The 20,134-nt window shown below is 49.4% G+C and overlaps 1 protein-coding gene and 1 long non-coding RNA gene across 3 annotated transcripts; one reads left to right on the top strand and one right to left on the bottom strand.

Moving 5' to 3' along the window:
• Positions 1–3,741: 3,741 nt before the first annotated feature.
• Positions 3,742–12,120, bottom strand: LOC143443246 (uncharacterized). Its single transcript, XR_013112036.1, has 3 exons — positions 11,983–12,120; positions 7,374–7,439; positions 3,742–4,007 (listed from the first exon to the last, which is right to left on the bottom strand). It is a non-coding gene; the product is annotated as an uncharacterized LOC143443246 (long non-coding RNA).
• Positions 12,121–12,165: 45 nt separating this feature from the next.
• Positions 12,166–20,098, top strand: F12 (coagulation factor XII). 2 transcript variants are annotated; one of them, XM_076938965.1, is made up of 15 exons: positions 12,166–12,312; positions 12,650–12,707; positions 15,271–15,370; positions 15,569–15,639; positions 15,959–16,069; positions 16,152–16,283; positions 16,397–16,501; positions 16,619–16,784; positions 16,885–17,093; positions 17,197–17,419; positions 17,590–17,726; positions 17,812–17,955; positions 19,115–19,153; positions 19,569–19,717; positions 19,804–20,098. In XM_076938965.1, the coding sequence occupies exons 1-15, from the start codon at positions 12,256–12,258 to the stop codon at positions 19,969–19,971; spliced, it is 1,869 nt and encodes a 622-aa protein (XP_076795080.1). In that variant the 5' UTR covers positions 12,166–12,255; the 3' UTR covers positions 19,972–20,098. The 2 variants fall into 2 exon arrangements, with proteins under 2 accessions (XP_076795080.1, XP_034366747.1); XM_034510856.2 differs by lacking the exon at positions 19,115–19,153 and having other exon boundaries at positions 12,167–12,312.
• Positions 20,099–20,134: the final 36 nt, after the last annotated feature.

A 20,134-nucleotide genomic window follows, 5' to 3' on the forward strand; every position in this document is an offset into this window, starting at 1 on the left:
GGCTCTTTCGGGAGCCACGCCCAGGAGACCAAACCTATGATTGGATTAATGAAGCGTCAACCATGCAGATCTGCGATCTGATTGGGTGACTGGATGGGGGCGTGACTGAGCGTCTTGTTCCCCCGTTGGGATTTCTAGGGTTTTGTTGCGGACACGCTGTGTGTGTCCTGCTGGCTAGCTGGTAGCTTGGTTAGAATGTGTGTCCTGCCGTCGTCCCTTGGGTTGGGTCAGCTGCTTCAGAAGGGCGCACGTCCAAAGCGAGCAGAGGACCGAAGGAGGCTATTGCCTTCCCAGCGTCGCTTGCCTCCAGCCCAGCCGCACCCCGCACCCCGCACCCCGCCCCCGCAGCCGGATGTTGTGATTTCTCCCCTCCCACCCGTCCGGCGCCTTCGGCCTCTGCTGCCTTATAAGGCAGCGCTACCACCCCAAGTCGTTGAGGATGAGTTCACACCCATTATACAGGTGGGGAGCTGAGGCGCTGGATGTTGAGTGGCTGACTGCACGCGTTGACTGGGGGAAAACAGGTCCGAATGTTTGCATCAGCACTGTATAGTTCAGTTCTCCATTTCCTCCTCACCACCCCTTTTCGCACAGTAGGAATCGGAGGCTTGCCCAAACTCGGGAATTAAGGAACAACCAGATTAAACTACGTGGTTTTGATCCATATTCATTCATTACTGCAAAAAATCCTGCCACTGCTTTTTTCCCCTGGCACTCAGCCAGGTGCCGGATATAGTGGTAACAGCAAGAAAACCAAACTCTCAGTGCGGGAAGGAAGGTGGTAATGATCCTGTAAGTGAGCACATTAATGGTGGTTTTAAAATGTATGCTACTAAAACAAAGAGCTAGAGACGTCGCTTCGTGGTAGAGTGCGCTTAGCAAGCCTAGCGTCCGCCCCCCCCCCCCCCCCCCCCCAGTTCATTCAAGAGACCGGAGTGGTCTCAGTCAGGCTGTGACATTTGAGTAGATCCAGAAGAGGCACAGCGCCTAAAATTAAGTTTGGTGAGGACAGAAGCATAAGTGGCTCCAGAATCCAGTGGTGAGCCAAGAGCAATGGTGTCAGCTAGACCGTGGAAGGCATTGTGGTTTACAGAGAAGGGTTTGTTCTGTGAAATGTGAAGCTCCTGAAAGGGTGATAGCCCGGACTAGTAGATGGTTAAGCACCAAGTGAAGACTGTGAGAATGTGCACCTGTGAAGCTTTGACGGCATGGAGGGTGGAAAGAACTGTCTGGATAAAGAACACCGTCTGCATCCTCGAGGGTCCTGTAGCTGGCTAGAAGGCTCAGCTGGTAAAGGCGCCTGAGGGCAAGCCTGACCGTATAAAGTCTGTCAACTGTATTTGTTGTCCTGTAGCTACACACAAATTAATAAGTTAATATAAGTAAAGAGATCGATTTAAACAAGTGCAACATGAACCAGGGTCAGTAGAGGAGGGAAGGGTGCTTAATGTATATAGCACCTAAGGACAGAGTGTCTGTAGAATTTACAGTGGCATTGGCGTAGGCTAGGGGAGCATGAAGTGAGGATAGCATCTTGATGGAGCCTGGATCCAGGATGTCATTGGACTTTTGAGGGCATTAGGGAGTCATGGAGGCAGATATTAAGGAGAGTAGATTTGCTTTTCTAAAGGGCTCCAGGCTGCCCTGCAGGTTGGGCTGTGAATGGCAGGCAGTCTGTTTTGGTGTCCAGTATCTGAACACTCTTCCATTTGGGAGAAGTCCTTCAAGAAGCAGAAGCAGGCCCTGACTCTAAGAAAATCAGGAAGGAGAGAGAATTTACTCTCTTGGGTCCCTGGTAACAGACTGTGTCCCAATGTTTCCAACCAGGTCTTTGAAGCCAAGGAAGGAGCCAACACAAGACAGCTGGAGGCCACTTAAAATTTACTGTGGGAGTGGTGGTGGTGATGGTGGAGTTGGGGGGGTGAGGGCTAGCAGACACTGGTGTTAAGCCAGCATTGGGGAGTTCAACAAGCTCCCCTCCAAGAGCTGTCCAGTCTCTTCCTGGGCTTAAATTACCCAGAATCTGGTTAGGCTGCTTGCAACCAAGTATTTGGCTAAGACAGGAAGTAGACCTTTTGGGATCATACCCTGTGGTACCCTGTACTGGGGTGACAGCCAGGCCATGTAAACAGCTGAATCGAGACTATTGTTTAGCTAGAACTAGCAGGAAGTGAACGGAAGATACCAGTCACAACTCCCAGGTTTTAGAGATGTTTTTAAAAAGGAAAATGTAGCACAGTCCAACTCAGTTCTAGCTTCCTGAACCAGTGCTCTGATTTGGGCTACTTACATTATAGTTGACCCAAAGGCAGCTGACTCACCTAAAAGCCCACCCAGCATAGGTGAGGACTTAGGACCAGCTCCCTGCCCAGTGTGCATACAGCCCAGCTAGACTCCGTTTTCCCTGAGAAGTTGTTTCCTGCTCCTAGAACATGGGAATCTTGAAAGCGAGCATTCTCAGCCCGATGATAAGTCTCATTAGTTTCCCTGGTCTGTGAGACACCCTCCTCCCACACTCCGCCCCCCCCAACCCCCCCATCTCCAGGAGGGACGTTTCAATTTGGATGAAATAACCACACAATAATGTCAGAGGTGCATTTCCTGGAATCCGGCCTGTAGAAGTCATTGCACTCGGGCCAAAGAAATAAACATCAAGGTTAGTGAGTGCAGCGTTGTTCAAAACGGTTCACTAATTGAGCAAGGAAAATTTGGTCATTTCCTGTAGAGCGATGTGCTCCTCCCTCCTCCCTCCCCTCTTTCCTTCCTCTCTTTCTTTCAACAAGCTCTTCATATTTGTCACCCAGCCTAGCTGGTCTTGAACTTGGATCATAAGCAATCCTGCTTGATCTCCCTAGTAAAGACTGTGAGTCTGTACCATGACACCCAACCAGGTTGCTTATTTTTAAAACTGCCATCTGTGCCACTGTGCCAGGTGTGTAGTGCGTGCCTCTCATCCAGGCACTTGGGAGGCCAAGTCAGATATATCTATGTGGGTTCAAGGCCAGCCTGGTCTACAAAATGAGATCTAGGACAGGACAGCCAGGGTGATGTAGAGAGACCCTGCCTCAACAATCAACCAACCTGACCCACTCACTTACTAAGAACCTTCTTTTTTTTTTTTTTTTTGGTTTTTCGAGACAGGGTTTCTCTGTGTAGTCCTGGCTGTCCTGGAACTCACTCTGTAGACCAAGCTGGCCTCAAACTCAGAAATCCGCCTGCCTCTGCCTCCCAAGTGCTGGGATTAAAGGCGTGCGACACCACTGCCCAGCTACTTGTGGTAACCCAAGTAGCTTCTTGTGGTAACCCATGGTGGACAACTTCTAAAGTGTCCCTGGCCTTACTACCTGAAGGGCATTCATACCCTAACGTCCCCACCCCTTGAATGGTGGCAGCATGGCCTGTTTGAGTTCAGACGAAAAGAATGCAGCCGACATGACATGTCATTGCAAACATGACAAGGCTTCCAGTTTCATTTCCTGTGCCTGACATAATCAAAGAAAAGAGACTCCAGGCTCCTCCAGATGGCCTACAAATGTGCTATTTGATCTGGGCCCTGTTTATCCCTCCACTCTTTATAGCCCCTTGCTCGGTGCACACTAGCAGCCATACACGTGACCTCTCTTACCCTGAAACCGTGTTTCTCAGTACCGTAGCCAGCAGCCCTGTGTGGTTGTCAGCATTGAAGTAAAAACCTGTAAGGGTCCATGATTCACCAAAGAATAATACCCCAGTGTGTAAACGCAAAGTGTGTTTTATTCTGCAGAAGTTCAGCATACTGGGGTCTCCCATTACCAGAATAGAGAGACACCCAAGTGAGCTCACAGACGTGATTTAAAGCACATTAGGGAATTCTGGGGTAGGTGACCTCTATGTTAATCTGTTGGGTCCATTTTTACATTTATATTTCATTACCAGGGTATGGGGGCTGAGGACGTCTGGAAACTGCTGCTGACCATTGTCCTTGCCTCAGGCCAGGTGGAGGGACAGCTTCTGAGGCCTGGACTTGCCTGGAATTGGAAACAGATTTAGGCCTTGTGTCTTTAACTGCCCATTTGAAGCCTGTCATAGAATCAGCCTAGCCTTCTCAAACCAGAATCCAGTTCCTCAGTCCCCCAAAGCCATAGTTCATGTATTTGTAGTCACGTAAGAGTTCCATCAGGTTGAGCTATTAGCCGGAAGGAGAGCTGCTTCTTGGCCGGCTTCATTATGTCAAGCAGGGTGACTGGGGAAGTAAGGGGGCCAAGATGTGGAGGACAATGGACTGGGTTCTGTCTGATCCCCCAGATTCCTTTTGAACAAGTATGTCCTCACATCCCAAGTCTCTGCTAAAAGGAAATGGAGCTGAGTATGGCCCAGGCCTATAATTCTGCTTAGAGGGCCTGGCAGGAGGCATGAGGGTTAAAGCCAGCCTAAGGTTACTCGGTCTCTGCATGTTCATGAGTGTCAGACATCTAAGAATAAGACCTTGGTGTTTTCCATTCTGTGAGCCCCCAGCCCGGCTTTGCTGGGTAAGAAGCCAAGACAGAGAGAAGGTTTCTGTCTGCCCTGGTCCACTGCAGGAGATGGAAGGAAACCAAATATTCAGAGGGAACAGAAGACAAGTGTAGCAATGTCTGAGAGTGTGACCATGTGGTAAAGCTTTTCTATTCTCCAGTGGGGAGAATGGTGACCAGACTCTGCGTCCCCTGTGTGTTTCCATCCCAAGCAACATCCCACCAGCGGCAGCGCCCACTCTTTCCTAAGGATTCTGAAAGTCAAGGGTCAGAGAGGCTGACCCTTGACCCAGGAGCATGCAGTGGACATTGGTCCTAATGGGAACCCAGGCTGCCTCTCCCACTCCTGTGGTTCTCACCCTCTCTCTCCCAATGGCATCATTTCATATCCTCAAGCTACTTAGTGCATCTCAGACTCTTGCATGAGCTAAGACATCTGATTTTAAATAAGATCGTCATAGTCAAAAAGGGCATCTACCTTCCAAAGAACTTGCAAGACACAGGTAGTCCTGAGCTCAGGTGTCTCTGGAGGCGTGGTTTCAAAGGCTGTCTCACTCAAAAGCTCTATCCTGTGTCTGACTCCACCTTTAAGCATTTTCTTTGGTTTTGGCCATTCTGGGCCAAACTCCAAGGCCTGGAACCTACTAAGTAAGTGCTCTGTCACTGAGCTACACCCCACAGCCCCCGTCTCTGTTTTTAATCTGTTGTGTTTATTCTCTGTCAGAGATGTTTAAGATAGATGCCAACATTTCCAGGCTCACAAATGTATGTACAATACTCTGCAGACAGACAAACACAGAGCTTTAGCTTGATAGCACCAGCTCCTAGACCACTTTTAATTTCCTGGAAGTCAAAGGGAAGGCTGTAGAGATGAAGATGGAGAAGTTTGAAAGTCCCGTCAGTCGTGGGCTGGAGTGCCAGCTCGGTGGGTAAGGTGCTTGTTGCTCAAGGAAGCATGAGGACCTGAGCTCAGATGGCAAACGCTCATTCAAAAGCCAGGGGCCACATCACCTGTGATTCCTGCACTAAGGAAGCAGAGAGCAGGGTCCCTGGGACTCACTCACTGGGCTGACTCAGTGAGCTCCAGATTCACTGAGAGACCTTGTCCCCAAAAGAGAAAGAGCTAGTGAAACCTCTCCTCAGTTATGAAGGCAGTTCTTGCCAAGTTCAGTTCTCAACACCCATGTCAGCCAGTTCACAACAACCTGTGACTGCTACAGAAGATCTGACATCCTCTTCTGGCCTCTGCAGACACTTGCACACACATGCTTATAAACACACATACATTACAACAAACAAAAAACCCAAGGCAGCCTGGAGAGACACCTCAGCAGTTATGAGGTCCAGAGTTCCATCTGTACTGTAATGGGGTCTGATTCCTTCTTCTGGTGTGCATCAAGTAAATCTTTGTTTTAAAGATTTATTTATATTATGTTTGTGAGTACACTGCAGCTGTCTTCAGACACACCAGAAGAGGGCATCGGATTCCATTGCAAATGGTTATGAGCTACCATGTGGTTGCTGGGAATTGAACTCAGGACCAATGGAAGAGCAGCCAGTGCTCTTAACCACTGAGCCATCAATCCAGCCTACAAGTAAATCTTAAAAAAAAAAAAAAAAAAAAAAAAAAAAGGATGGCAAGACGGTGGTAATGGTGCACACATTTGATCCCAGTATCCAGTATCCAGGAGGCAGAAGCAGGAAGATCTCTGAGTTTCAAGCCAGCCTGGTCTACATAATGAGATACAAGACAGCCAAGGCTAGAGAAAGAGAGACCCTATCTCATAAGCTAATGATAATAATAAAAAGGAGAGTGACCAAGGAAGAAACTTAACATCAGCCACTGGCCTCACACACAGGAACATGGGCACTGCACAGAGATCTATATACCCCCCCACCCCCATCCCCACCCCCACCACACACATACAAAGTTGGGAGTGGGGGCGGGGCACAGTTATGTACTCCATGACAGTATTTTGGTTGAGGACCCCTTCAGAGTCTGTGAGCTAGTGACTTAGTGGCTGTCTTAGCTTGCACAAGTGCATTCTGTGGCATTCACGTATTGACCGTCAGCTACCAATGCATGTCTCTGGGGATGTGTCCCTGCCAAGTGACACGTGACTGTGTCCAGGCAGTGGGGTAAGTAGAACTTGGTGCTAGTCAGGCATGACACATACAGAAGTGAGGGAGTCCCGCTCTGAAAACAAGCAATGGCTCGGTAAACAACAGGGAATTCACTGTAAGCCTGCAGGGTTCACAGAGTCAACCGGAGGGAATACATGTGGAAATAGGAACGGATAGGTCCACGGGAGGGCAGGAAGCACAGGGATCAGAGGAGCAGGTGCCTGTGGCTGTCACGACATCCCAGGCCTCTCTGCCCTGTCTGCAGTGGCTACTGAACCTCAGAGCTCTCCAATCTAGCTCCAAGACAATTGCTCTAAGCCAGCTATGGGAATTCCCCTTGGCCTTGCTAGAGATGGTTTAAGGGAGTCATGTGACCACGTGTGGCCAATGAGTTGTGAGGAGAGGTTTGCTTGTTGTTCTTCCTTCTTTTGCATGTGAGAGTGTGTGTGTGTGTGTGTGTGTGTGTGTGTGTGTGTGTGTGTACACGCGCGTGTGCGCACATGCCATGCAGGAAATAACTTGCGAGAGTCCATTCTGTTCTCTCTTTCCACCATGTGGAGGCTCAGGCTCAGTTAGGCCTGGTGGCAAGTGCCCTTCCCTCTGAGCTGTCTTGTTAGCCCTTGCTTCAGCTTTCTGAGATCTTGAACCTCCCGTCTCTGCTTCCCGTGTGCTCCACCGCATCCAGCCTCTGCTTAACAGTTTTGTGGAGTCTTCCTCATTTCTCAGAAGCCGCTGGAGTGGACATCGCTTTCTCACCTTAGCAGCAGAGTAGTGAGCTTAGATGTGAGTGATTCTTAGAACCTCGGCAGCCATCCTGTGACCCTGTAACCGGAAAAGGAGTCGACCTGAAGATTTTCACACCAAGAGCCATGAAAACCAAGAAAGAACCAATTCAAAATGAATCAAAGACTGTAATAGAAGACCTGAAACTTTGATTTTGTTAGAGGATGTAGGTTAAACTAAGATATGTGTACTGGCTAGGACTTTCTGAAAACAAGCAGCACGGGAATACCCCAAGGACTGACAAACGAGATCAAGTGAAAATAAAGGGTTTATGAAAGCAAGGTGATGGTGGTACACCCTGTAATCCCAGCTCTTGAGAGGCAGAGGCAGCAAGTCTCTATGAGTTTGAGGCCAGCCTGGTCTACACAGAGAGGTCCAGGACAGCCTTGGCTACACAGAGAAACCCTGTCTCAAAAAAATAAACAAATAAAAAAATAAGATAAATTTAAAAATGTTTCTGCATAGCAAAGGAACCACCAGAAACAAGCCAGGGAAACAAACCATCATGTCAGTGAGTTAATGAACTGAACAGACAGTTTTCACAAGAAAAAGTACAACTGGCCAATAACTGCACGGGAAAACCTTTAGTTCATCCTGAAACCACCTTTAGTTCATCCTGAAATACAATTACAAATACAATTTCGGCTGCTTTGAGGTTCTGTCACCCCAGTCAGAAAGGCCGTCACCAAGAAAACAAACCACACCAGATGCTGCTGTGCAAGCAGAGAAACAGGAAGCTCTCTCTATTCACTGCTGGTAGAAATGTAAATTTGTTCAGCCACTGAGGAAACCGGGTATGCGGGATTCTCAAAAAGCTGGAAATAGATTTACCGGCCGACCCAGCTACACCACTTGGGGTTCCTGGAGAACTCTATGTCCTTAGCATCCACGTTTATAACTGCAGTAGCCACAACAGCCAAGAAAGGGAATCAAGAGATGAACAGATGAAAAGAATGTGGTCTGTGTATACAACCCAGCTGGGAAGAGCAGCAAAGCCATGACATTTGCAGGAACATGGAGACAACTAAAATCATTATGCTAAACCAGACTCAAAAAGACATATATCTAGATATCTTGTTTTCACTCCTATACGGAATCTATAAGTTAAAAAGTGTGCGCTCGGGGCAGTGGTGGCGCACGCCTTTAATCCCAGCACTTGGGAGGCAGAGGCAGGCGGATTTCTGAGTTCAAGGACAGCCTGGTCTACAGAGTGAGTTCCAGGACAGCCAGACTACACAGAGAAACCCTGTCTCAAAAAACAAAAAACAAAACAAAACAAAACAACAAAAAGTGTGTGTGTGTGTGTGTTAAAGCTAGAAAGAGAATCCTGAGAGAGAAAAAAAAAGATCTTAAGGGAGGGGAAATAGACATAATAACATGAAAATAAAAGAGTCAAAAGGGCCAAGCATGGTGACTAGTGCCTTTAATTTTGGCACTATGACAGACAGTAGGCCCCTAAATGCCCAGGAGCGTCCACTGTTGGTGTGTTATAGCTCTGAGGAGAAAGGTATCCTGGATTCAGTAACCAAGGAACATCACAATGTCACAGGGCACAACAAACCTCAACAAAAGATTTATTAGGAGAGATACAAGAGGGTAGCTGCCTCCCTTGGTGGAGAAGCAGCAGGGAACAGAGCAGGAAGCAAGCTTCATACAGGGTTTCTTGGGGATGGAGTTTTCCAGGGTGGAGATTTCTAAAGAGGGGATTGGTGAGATTTCGATCTCAGGGATTGGTGGGGTTTGGTGAGTTTTTGAACCCTGAAGTGAGCTTGGACCTTTTACCCTACACATGCACCTCATGATCCAACACTCCACTTCCCACATGGAACCCGGTGCCCACCACAGCCCACCTTTGACTGGCTGAATTTAGGCTCCTGCATAACCGTGAAGCCCTTCCCTCCCTTCTGACTGTAAAACTCTCTTAGCTTGCTGTGGTGATACGCTTCTATAATTACCCCAATTAGGAGGTGGAGGCAGGGAAATTGAAAAGTTGGGTCAGCCTAGATCAAGTCCCTCTCTCAAAAACAAAACAAAAAACCAAACCACGCCCTCTATGGTACAAACCAGTTCCTCTTCCCTAGAGGACTGGCCCTCCCCCAGGAGGAGGTGGTTACAGGGTCAGGTCCCCGGCCAAGGTCTGAGCTGGTATAACCCCCGGGACTGACAGGGTTCTTTCACTTTGGTCAGCTCTACTGTGTGGCTCAGTCTTGCTTTTGTGAAGGCTAACATTATGATGACTGCTAACTTTATCTTTAAAAGTTCAAAATGTCTGTGCTTAGGAAAACTATAAGGCAAAGTTAGACCTCCACATGGTTAGGGCTGTTCAGGCTTAGTTTTGTTTTGTTTTCTTGTTTTGTCTACTACTATTTCGGCTTCTATAAACAAGCTTGTTTTGCTCCAGAGGACCCTCTGCTTGCACCAGAACAAATTGTAACGTTGTATTCTTTGCCTTTCTAAACCCCTGACTGAGGTGGCTCGGCATTAGGGTGGCTGTATTAGGGAATCCAAAATTGCCAATGTAGACCTGAAGCTAGTATCTGAAGAAAAGCCTCTTCTTTGTTAAAATTTATTAATGGTCAGACTGGCGAGTCTCTGAACGACCCCAGACCCATAACCCTTTCTTCATGTCCTAGTGGCAGTCACCAAAAGTTCCTTCTGAAACCAAAAGTTGAATAAGTGCCCCATGCCTCTGGCCTTCTGCTTGCGAAGGTGACTACAACCTTCCTCTCTTCACGCAGCATCAGGAACCTGTTACCTTCTCCCTTCATCGGCTATAAAATGAAATCACCTATGAGGATTTTCCATCCTTCCTTCCCTGTTCGCTTGGCTTTTTCTTCTCAGACTGTCCCAGATCAGAGATAGATGCTCACCAACAATCCCAGACCCTTGTGGGGGGCGGGGCCTGGTGGCGCATGCTTTTCATCCCTGCATTCAGGAGGCAGAGGAAACCCTATTTCTGAGTTGCAGTCTAGAGATGCCGTGCTCTGATTGGCTCTTGAACTGAGAGGGTTCCCGCTGGCAATTCTGGAAACCCAGGAGGGAGGGAGGGATGGTTCCTGTTGAGCAAGATGAATGCGGAGTAGGAAAAGCCACCGTGCCCGCTCCCCATCTTCCTCCCAGCTCTGTGGCTGCAAGGCAGTGTCCTTTGATTTAGCACTTGGCTCCGGAAAGAGTACAATTCTGAAATGATAGAGATCTCCATTCCCACGTATTTCTGTTTGCTTCTAGTGACCCAAGATAACCGTGATTGAGGTTATTTTGTAAAACATTTTCTTGAGGTGCCAGGAATCGAACCCATGCATGCTAGACTAACTTTCTATCACTGGGTCACATGCTTCCACTGAGCAGTCACATCCCCAGTCCTTTTGTGAGAGCATTTTGCCGATGTAATTGGCCTTTGTGGCACATGGTACTAGGGAGGCTGAAGCAGGCAGGAGAATCACAATTAAAGGCTAACCTGAGAAACATAGTATCTCAGAAGGAAAAAAATTTGCAAATGTAAGGGCCCATATTGGGTCTCGCTACATAGCCCTGACTGTTTTGGAACTCACTATGTAGACCTGGCTGGCCTCGAACTCCTAGAAACCTACCTGCTTCTGCATCCTGGGACTAAAGGCATGTACCACCATGTACTCTCATGGGAGTATCCTTGATGGGCCTGACCTAGTTAGGTGAGCCCTGAAAAGGGACCAGAATTTTCCTGGCCAACCAGACACAAAGTGTGAAGCAATTCAATACAGGGACATTCTCTGCTCCGGGCTCTATTTTATTGTTTTTAATTTTTAAAATTAATTTGTTTAGCCTGGCCGGGCGGTGGTGGCGCACGCTTTTAATCCCAGCACTTGGGAGGCAGAGACAGGCAGATTTCTGAGTTTGAGGCCAGCCTGGTCTACAGAGTGACTTCCAGGACAGCCAGGACACAGAGAAACCCTGTCTCGAAAAACCAAAATAAATAAATAAATAAATAAATAAATAAATAAATAAATAAATAAATTTGTTTAGCCTGTGTACAATGTTCTGCCTGCATGCATTCCTATGTACCGCATGCAGCCTAATGCCTGAAGAGGCCAGAAGAGGGCGTGAGATCCCCTGGAATTGGAGTTACAGTTCTGAGCCGTCACTTAGGGAGACAGGAATAGACCTGGACCCTTTGGATTTGAGTGTCTATACCCCCTGAGCCACCCCTCCAGCCCTGACACTGGCATTAAAGTCGGAGGAATCAGGTGGCCAGAAATGTAGGAATCACACGTAGCCATGGTCGACAGCTAAGAAGAAGCTGGGACATCTGTCCTGCAGGCACATGGAAGTGATTTCTGGGGACTGGGTGGGGGATTTCACTTCAGAAGCTCCAGATTCCTCAGCTTGAACCTCAGCTTTCTGATGCTCTGGGCAGAAACTCTAACTATGTAACACCAAGTGTTTACCCACGGGTCTGTGCTTCCAGAAACATAGTTTTAGGGGGACATTGTTTTAAGGTGCTCGGAGTGTGGTAATTGGTCATGCAGCAGAAAGAAGCAAGCATGCTTCGTGACAGTCTATAAGATTCTGTAAGCAGGCTTTTCTTCAGTCATTCTTACCTTACCTTCAACAGGACCTGGAACACCATCCTAGGAATCAATGTCCTACTGCTTGGGAGCGGGGACAGGAACCCTGCTCTTCAGTAGCCCACTCCTTCCAGACGACTCCCTGCTCACAAGGGTTCCACAGCACTGTTCTGCTGGGCTTTCCATGAAGCCTGTGCTCCTCAGGTTCAACAGGGAGCTTGACCGATCTCCACCTCTGAGGCTTCCGAGACCTTTGCCCACATCTATTGATCTTCATTCCTGGTCAGGCAGCAGGGCCATCGACGGACGCCATGAAGGCTCTGTTCTTCCTGGGGTCTCTGCTGATGAGTCTGGATTTGACACTTTCGGTGAGGACTGTGGACACTGTGATTGGACCAGTGTGGCAGTGAGGGCCTGTTCCAGTTTTGGACTCTGCCTGTCACCTGTTAGTTCGGGTGTCTGAGAGACTGTGTGGGGGGAAGGAACAGCCAGCCCAGAAGGCCCAAATAATGGAGGTAGCAGTCCATGCTGGTGGATATGAGGATACAGACTACATTTGTAGGGGAGACAGTGAGAAGAGAGAGGAAGGCCGCGCTTTGTGAGGAAATCCTGTACTTCAGGGAGGTGGCTGGAGCTTGAGGCCTGATACTGGATCAAGGAAAGTCTGACACTGTGGGCAATGTTCTGGCCTTCTCTCTCCTGTAGGCTCCACCGTGGAAAGGCTCCAAGGAGTTCAAGGACGGAGCTGATGGGCCCACTGTGGGTAAGTGACCTGGCTCTTTTTTCCAGTCTACTCTGTGGGGATGAGTGTGCTTCAGTCTGCATGGTCTCCAGGCAGCCTCAGTTCTCTGGAGCAGGGGAGGGATCCTGAGCAAAGGTGTTCCGATGACATCCAGACCTGGGTGCCTACAGATTAGATGATAGCAGATCCAGATGTGGGCTTGGAGGGCAGGGCTTGGGCTGTCTTGGATGCCTGTGTTACAGCCTGGCAGGTACTCAGCAGTGTGGGAGATATACCGATGATGTCATCACACCTGTACAACCAACAAGTCTTCCCCATTTCCCCATCTTCCTCCCTTTCCTTTCAATGCATCTGGAGAATGTCAGACATAACCAGAAGAGTTCCGACACTCAGTGGGCGATGGGAGCCGGAATAGAGCTTCAGACTCACCCAAGATCACCAAATGTCTCCAAACCCTAGCTTTCTCACTCTGCTTCATTTTGTTCCCTGTCTGTAAAACTAGACGGGTTGTAGAGGAGACATGAGTTCCCTGGCCTTGTAAAGAACTTCACCTAGATGCTGCTGCCCGAAAAACACGCCTTAAAACTTCAGCTCTTAGGCCAGGTCCAAGCTCACCTGCAGAGCGCTTGCCCAGCGGGCACACACACTTGGGGTTGATCTGCAGCACTGGGGGGAAAATCCTTTTTATTTTATTTTTTTTAATTTTAAAGAAAAATTTCTTGGGCTAGAGAAATGGCTCAGTGGTTAAGAGCACTGACTGCTCTTCCAGAGGTCCTGAGTTCAATTCCCAGCAGCCACATGGTGGCTCACAACCATCTGTAATGGGATCTGATGCCCTCTTCTGGTGTGTCTGAAGACAGTGACAGTGTACTTACATACATAAAATAAATATTAAAGGAAAGGAAGAAAGAAAGAAAGAAAGAAAGGTTATTTGTTAAAGGTTTATTTACTTATTTTCTGTCTGTGAGTGCTCTATCCAAATGTACATCTATCTGCAGGCCAGAAGAGGGCGTCAGATCCCATTACAGATGGTTGTGAGCCACCATGTGGTTGCTGGGAGTTGAACTCAGGACCTCTGGAAGAGCAGACAGTGCTCTCAAATGCTGAGCCATCTCTCCAGCCCAAGAAAAAAAATCCTTAACTCTTGGTAAATTTGTCTTAGGTGAAGAGTCCCACCCCCATTCTGCCCCAAACCCTGCCATTTCAACCTGTCTCCACAATGGTCCCCTGTCCTAAAGTTCTAGGACCCTTCTCTTTCTCTTTATTACCCTGTTGCTACAATGCCACACACACACAAAAGCAACACATGATTGTTGAGCACATACTAGGCACTGGACTCAATGTCCCAAGCGTAGCCACTAAGCCTCATGGTGTTCCCCTGAAATAGACAGCGATTTCATTTTCATTTTCTTTTTGAGATTATAATATAATCACAGCATTCCTCTCCCTTTTCCCCCTCCATACCCTCTCAAACCCAATACACTTCTTTCTTATGATTAATTATATTCTTCACAGCTACCATGAACATCAAGGTCACAAATTCTATTAGGTTCCGTGAGCCTCTGGCTATGACGTTTTCACCAGTCGTTAACATGTAACCTTGTTACATATGGATTCTGTTTAAAGACCTTATTCAATGTGCACGTTGTTGATCCCCTAACACTGCCTGAACAAGGTGTCCCTCAACATTTTCTTCATAAGGCGCCCACAGCTTCTTGTGTTCTTGCAGGGAGGGGCCCCAGGTAACACTTGAGCACACAAATAAAACCACTCTTTCTCCATGAAGTACTGGGGATTGAACCTAGAGCCTTGTGTATACCAGGCAAATGTTTGGTCACTGAGCTAAAACCCTGTCCCTCTTCAAAAAGTGTGTGTGTGTGTGTGTTTGTGTGTGTGTGCCCATGTGTGTCCATGTATGTGTGTAAGTTTGTTTGGCTTTCTTTTGCCTTGTGGTGTTTTGTTAGCAAACACTATACTTCTGATCTATATCTTCAACCTGAATCACAAGTATTGGGTTGGAGGGTTACAAATAGATGTTTACAAAGCAGGCAGATTTGCAAATGTAAAGTCAGTGAATGATGAAGATTGGCAGTTGCATTACTGTTGCTAGTTACTAAACCAAAAATGGTTAAGTGACCTGAGTATGTATGTATGTATGTATGTATGTATGTATGTATGTATGTATTGGGGAATTTTAGGGGGAGGAGACAGGCTTTCTCTGTGTAATAGCCCTGGCTGCACTGGAACTTGTTCTGCAGACCAGGCTGGCCTTGAACTCACAGAGATCCACTTGCCTCTGCTTCCCAAGTGCTGGGATTAAATGTGTGTGACCTAAATCTTTAATAAGCACAACTTTGTGACAAGCACCTGGGTTTCAGATTTGCTCAGGGTCACAGAGCTAAGTGTTGGAGTCGGAGTCAGGTATCTCTATTCCAGCTGTCTGACTCTAGAAGGCAACTTCCTAAGCAGGATGCAGCCTGCAGCCTTGCAGGCATAGCTGTCCTTTTTCCGAGCCAGCTTGGGTGAGGCTGAGCTTGGGCAGCTGGGTCTCAGGGCAGGACTCAGAGGTGTGGTGTTCCTACAGTTCTCACTGTGGACGGGAAGCTCTGCCACTTTCCCTTTCAGTACCAACGTCGCCTGCACCACAAATGCATCCACAGAGGACGGCCAGGCTCCCAGCCCTGGTAAGAATTTCTAATAGGGGTTAGGGGAGGGCCCTGAATGAAAGGGATTCTGCCTAGCTGTCTAAGAAAGTGTTTGGGCAAAGGTGAAAAGGGGTGTGTGTGTGTGTGTGTGTGTGTGTGTGTGTGTGTGTGTGTGTGTGTAGCAGGGCTAGCCTAGCCAGCCTCAGGCAATGCAGGGAAATGTCATCTATCCTCCAGGTGTGCTACCACACCCAACTTTGATGAGGATCAGCAATGGGGATATTGCTTGGAGCCCAAGAAAGTAAAAGGTATGGCATGCCAGCCCCGGGTGGCTGGAGGCTGTGTGTGCCCTGCTCCTCCAGCCATTCCCACACAGCTACTTGGTTTCATCAGATGCCACCCACTTGGGATTCTGGGCCCCGTTCTTTCCTTTCTCCTACAGCACAGCATCCTTTCAAATGTCAGAGGAAGAAATCTGGGGAAAGAGTCCACCATTGTCCAGATCAGCTTAAGGGTCTAGAAGCTTGGGGTTCCATGGTTCTATGACAAGCAGGTGCTGGCAGAGCATCGGTCCCTACATGTGTCATTCCGGCTCCAGGTGATTCTTTCTTGTATCCCACCTCTCAGACCATTGCAGCAAACACAGCCCCTGCCACAAAGGAGGGACATGTGTCAACACCCCCAATGGCCCGCACTGTCTCTGCCCTAAACACCTCACTGGGAACCATTGCCAGAAAGGTAAGAGGACCCACCTCCTGGCAAGAGGTCCCTGGAGTCCTTGAGTTTTGCCACGGTCCCACTGGCTTCCTTTTGTCCCCAGAGAAATGCTTTGAGCCTCAGCTTCTCAAATTCTTCCATGAGAATGAGATATGGTTTAGAACCGGGCCAGGAGGCGTGGCCAGGTGCCAGTGCAAAGGTCCTGATGCTCATTGTAAGCCGCTGGCCAGTCAGGGTAAGTGGGTGTGGAAGGACTGTGGGGAGGAGGGAGAGTCAAGAGCCCCTGGTAGAAGGCTGGGTAGTATGATGTGATGTACCCAGGGAGAGCTCAGTTTGCACCTTCCTCAGCTTGCAGCACCAATCCGTGCCTTAATGGGGGCAGCTGCCTCCTCGTGGAGGACCACCAATTGTGCCATTGCCCTGCAGGCTACACTGGACCTTTTTGTGACTTAGGTGAGGAGGACCCCATGTGGGAAAGGCTTCCGGAGGTGGAGAGAGAGAAATGAAAAGGGAACCAGAGGGCACCAATAGAACCATCTTCTGACTGCAAGAAGCCCCTTCTCTCTCTAGACCTTAGGGCGACCTGCTATGAAGGCAGGGGTCTCGGCTATCGGGGCCAGGCTGAAACTACTCTGTCGGGTGCGCCATGTCAGCCGTGGGTCTCAGAGGCCACCTACCCGCACATGACTGAGAAGCAAGCCCTAACCTGGGGCCTGGGCCACCACGCATTCTGCCGGTTCGGTTCGGGGGAAGAGACTGGGCAGGGCAACTTGCTTCTCCTTAGGGCCCTCGGGGTATCCCCGGTGTTCTAACAGTGCTCCCTCTTGACATTGCAGGAACCCAGATAATGACACACGTCCATGGTGCTTCGTCTGGAGTGGCGACAGGCTGAGCTGGGACTATTGCGATCTGAAACAGTGCCAGACGCTAACGCACACACCTCTAGCTCTCCCTGAGAGTCAAGACGTGCCGGAGTCCTGGCCTCCCATATTACAGATGCCTCAGTCCCCGTCCCAGGCACCATCTCTGTCCCAAGAGCTAGATGGTTAGACAGAGGAGGGGATCCCGGCGCTGAGGACATGAGCCTCTCTTATTCCAGGCAGCCTGTGGCAGGTATCCATGACCTCAGCCAGTCTCTCTTTCCACAGTCTCGGTCGAGCCTCAGACTTCTCCATCCAGGACCAGCACAGTGGGCTGCGGACAGAGGTTCCGCAAGCGACTGTCCTCGCTCAGGCGTGTGGTGGGCGGACTAGTGGCTCTGCCTGGGTCGCACCCCTACATCGCTGCGCTGTACTGGGGCGACAACTTCTGCGCGGGCAGTCTCATCGCCCCCTGCTGGGTGCTGACCGCGGCTCACTGCCTGCAGAACCGGCAAGCGCCACTCTCGGGGACCCCCTAGTCCGCTCCTACCGTACCAGCACCCTCCTCTCCCCACACGCCCCCGCCATTCTCGAGCTCCCTCGGGGGGAGTGGAAACAGGGGCGCCTCCAGAACATTTGTAGCCGATCTGAGCACGCTGTCTGTCCCCCACCCGGTCGCAGGCCAGCGCCTGAGGAACTGACAGTGGTACTTGGTCAAGATCGCCATAACCAGAGCTGCGAGCGGTGCCAGACTCTGACTGTGCACTCCTACCGCCTGCACGAGGGCTTCTCCTCCGTCACCTACCAGCACGACTTGGGTGGGGTGGCCCTACAGGGATAGGGAGAAAGGATGGGGAGGGCTGGGGCCCTATGTCACCATCTAACCCTTCCCTCTCTGGGTAGCACTGATTCGCCTGCAGGAGAGGAAAAACAACAGCTGCGCGATCCTGTCATCTCATGTCCAGCCGGTGTGTCTGCCCAGCAGCGCGGCCCCACCCGCTGAGACAGTGCTCTGCGAGGTGGCCGGCTGGGGTCACCAGTTCGAGGGTAGGCACAGCTGTTGGGAGCTGGTTGGAGTCTTTTGGTTATCTGAGCGCACAATTTTGGTAGGCACGGATGAACCTAGGGGACACGTTTCACTGACATGACAGTTGTAAAACACGCTCAGGGCCCTTGTCTCTGTAAAGTGACTTTCCCAGAATCTAGAATTCTCTGTTCGGATTCCCGAGTCCCTTGAGGTTTGTTCTAGTTTGCCTTCTATTAAACACTATGGCCAAATCCAGCTTAGATACCAAAGGGTTTATTTGGCTTCCAAGGTTTCAAGGTTGTGGTCCGTCAACAGGGAAACCGCAGAAGGAACTGGAGGCAGGAACTGAGGCAGGAAATGGGAAGAAACACTCCTTGCTTTCTTTCTCTTCATGGCTTGCTCAGCTTTCTTTTTAAAAATTCATTTATTTTTATTTTATGTGCATGTGCGTCTGCTTACATGCATATGTATGTGTCATATGTACACATGGTATAGGGAAGCCAGATCTGTAGAACAGGTTGAAAACCATCATGTGGGCTCTGGGAACTGAACCAAGGTCCTCTGCAAGAACAGCAAGTGCTCTTAACCTCTGAGCTATTCCCAACACTTCTGCTTCCTTGCTTTTCCCTCCTCCTCTTCCTCTTCCTCCTCCTCTTCCTCATTCTCTTCCTCCTCCTCCTCCTCTTCCTCCTTGTTTTTGTTTTCAAGACAGGGTTTCTCTGTATAGTCCTAGCTGTCCAGGAGCTGTCCAGCTCTGTAGACCAGGCTGCCCTTGAATTTAGAGAGATCTACTTGCTTTTGCCTCCCAAGTGCTAGGATTAAAGGCTTGCACCTTTCTTTTTTCTTTTCTTTTCTTTCTTTTTTTTTTGTTTTTGTTTTTTTGTTTTGTTTTGTTTTGTTTTGTTTTGTTTTGTTTTGTTTTGTTTTTCTAGACAGGGTTTCTCTGTATAGCTCGGGCTGTCCTGGAACTCACTCTGTAGACCAGAACTCAGAAATCCACCTGCCTCTGCCTCCCAAGTGCTGGGATTAAAGGCATTCGCCACCACCGCCCGGCAGCTTGCACCTTTCTGGCTCAGCTTTCTTTCTTGTACAACCCAGGCCCACCTGTTCAGGGCAGCACTACTCACAGTGGGTGAGGCCCTCTCACATCAACCGTTAATCCAGTTAATGCCCCCACAGACATTGGCCTAGACCAATCTTATGGCGGCATCTCTTCAGGTGAGGTTCCTCCCTGCCCCCAGATGACTCTGGAATGTGTCAGATTGACAGACAGATTGACAGACAGTAACCCAGCACAGGATTACAGAGACACTTGAACTTTCTTGTGCTTCTTTCGGGCTCCAAGTTATAAAGGCTTAACCAGGACTTTGTCCCCACGCTGGAGCAATGGAGACAATGGGGAGAACTATTCTGGGAGCCAGGTTCTGAGACACTGTGTGGGAGGGGATAAGAGGTGCTTCCTGTGTTTTAATCCCAGCTCTCCTCTGGCTTCAGGGTCCTTGCCATGAACTAGTTATTGGTTGATCGCTGTCACTTAGGCTTGCTGTGAGGGAGCAAAGTTGGGGTAGGTGGGGAATTGTCTGGTAGCCTGGTCCACACTGCAAGCTCAGGTCCCCCACCCTCTGATTTGCAGGAGCTGAAGAATACGCCACCTTCCTGCAGGAGGCACAGGTGCCCTTCATCTCCCTGGATCGCTGTTCCAACTCTAACGTGCATGGAGCTGCCATCTTGCCTGGGATGCTTTGCGCTGGCTTCTTGGAGGGAGGCACTGACGCCTGCCAGGTCAGCCCTGGGGTCTTGGTTTGTACCTTCCCCCTCTGCCTGTCAACCATAGGGCAAGAGCCATGTGCTGCCTGTTCCCCACCTAGGGTGACTCCGGAGGTCCTCTGGTATGTGAAGAAGGAGCTGCAGAGCGTCAGCTCACCCTTCGAGGAGTCATCAGCTGGGGCTCCGGCTGTGGTGACCGTAACAAGCCTGGGGTCTACACTGATGTGGCCCACTACCTGGCTTGGATCCAGGAGCATACTGCTTCATAACTAACCAGAGTTGGTCCTTCCCTCTTGTGTGCTCCTGGGATGGGATGGTGGATATGATGATGGGCCACAGTGAAGCTAGTGCCTGGGTATCAGGGGCATAGAAACAAAATAAAGTGCTTTGAGAACATTCCTCAGAATTCCATCTTGAAATGCCAAGTGGGAG

This window comes from Arvicanthis niloticus, chromosome 8, assembly GCF_011762505.2.
Source record: "Arvicanthis niloticus isolate mArvNil1 chromosome 8, mArvNil1.pat.X, whole genome shotgun sequence".
Lineage (NCBI taxonomy): Eukaryota > Metazoa > Chordata > Mammalia > Rodentia > Muridae > Arvicanthis > Arvicanthis niloticus.

What these genes read in the sequence shown, in the direction of transcription:
- F12 (XM_076938965.1), top strand. Translation starts at nt 12,256, where the DNA reads ATGAAGGCTCTGTTCTTCCTGGGGTCTCTGCTGATGAGTCTGGATTTG. An exon ending in TAAGCCGCTGGCCAGTCAGG is followed by an intron (nt 16,284 to 16,396) that starts GTAAGTGGGTGT and finishes CACCTTCCTCAG; the next exon opens with CTTGCAGCACCAATCCGTGC. An exon ending in GCTCACTGCCTGCAGAACCG is followed by an intron (nt 17,420 to 17,589) that starts GCAAGCGCCACT and finishes ACCCGGTCGCAG; the next exon opens with GCCAGCGCCTGAGGAACTGA.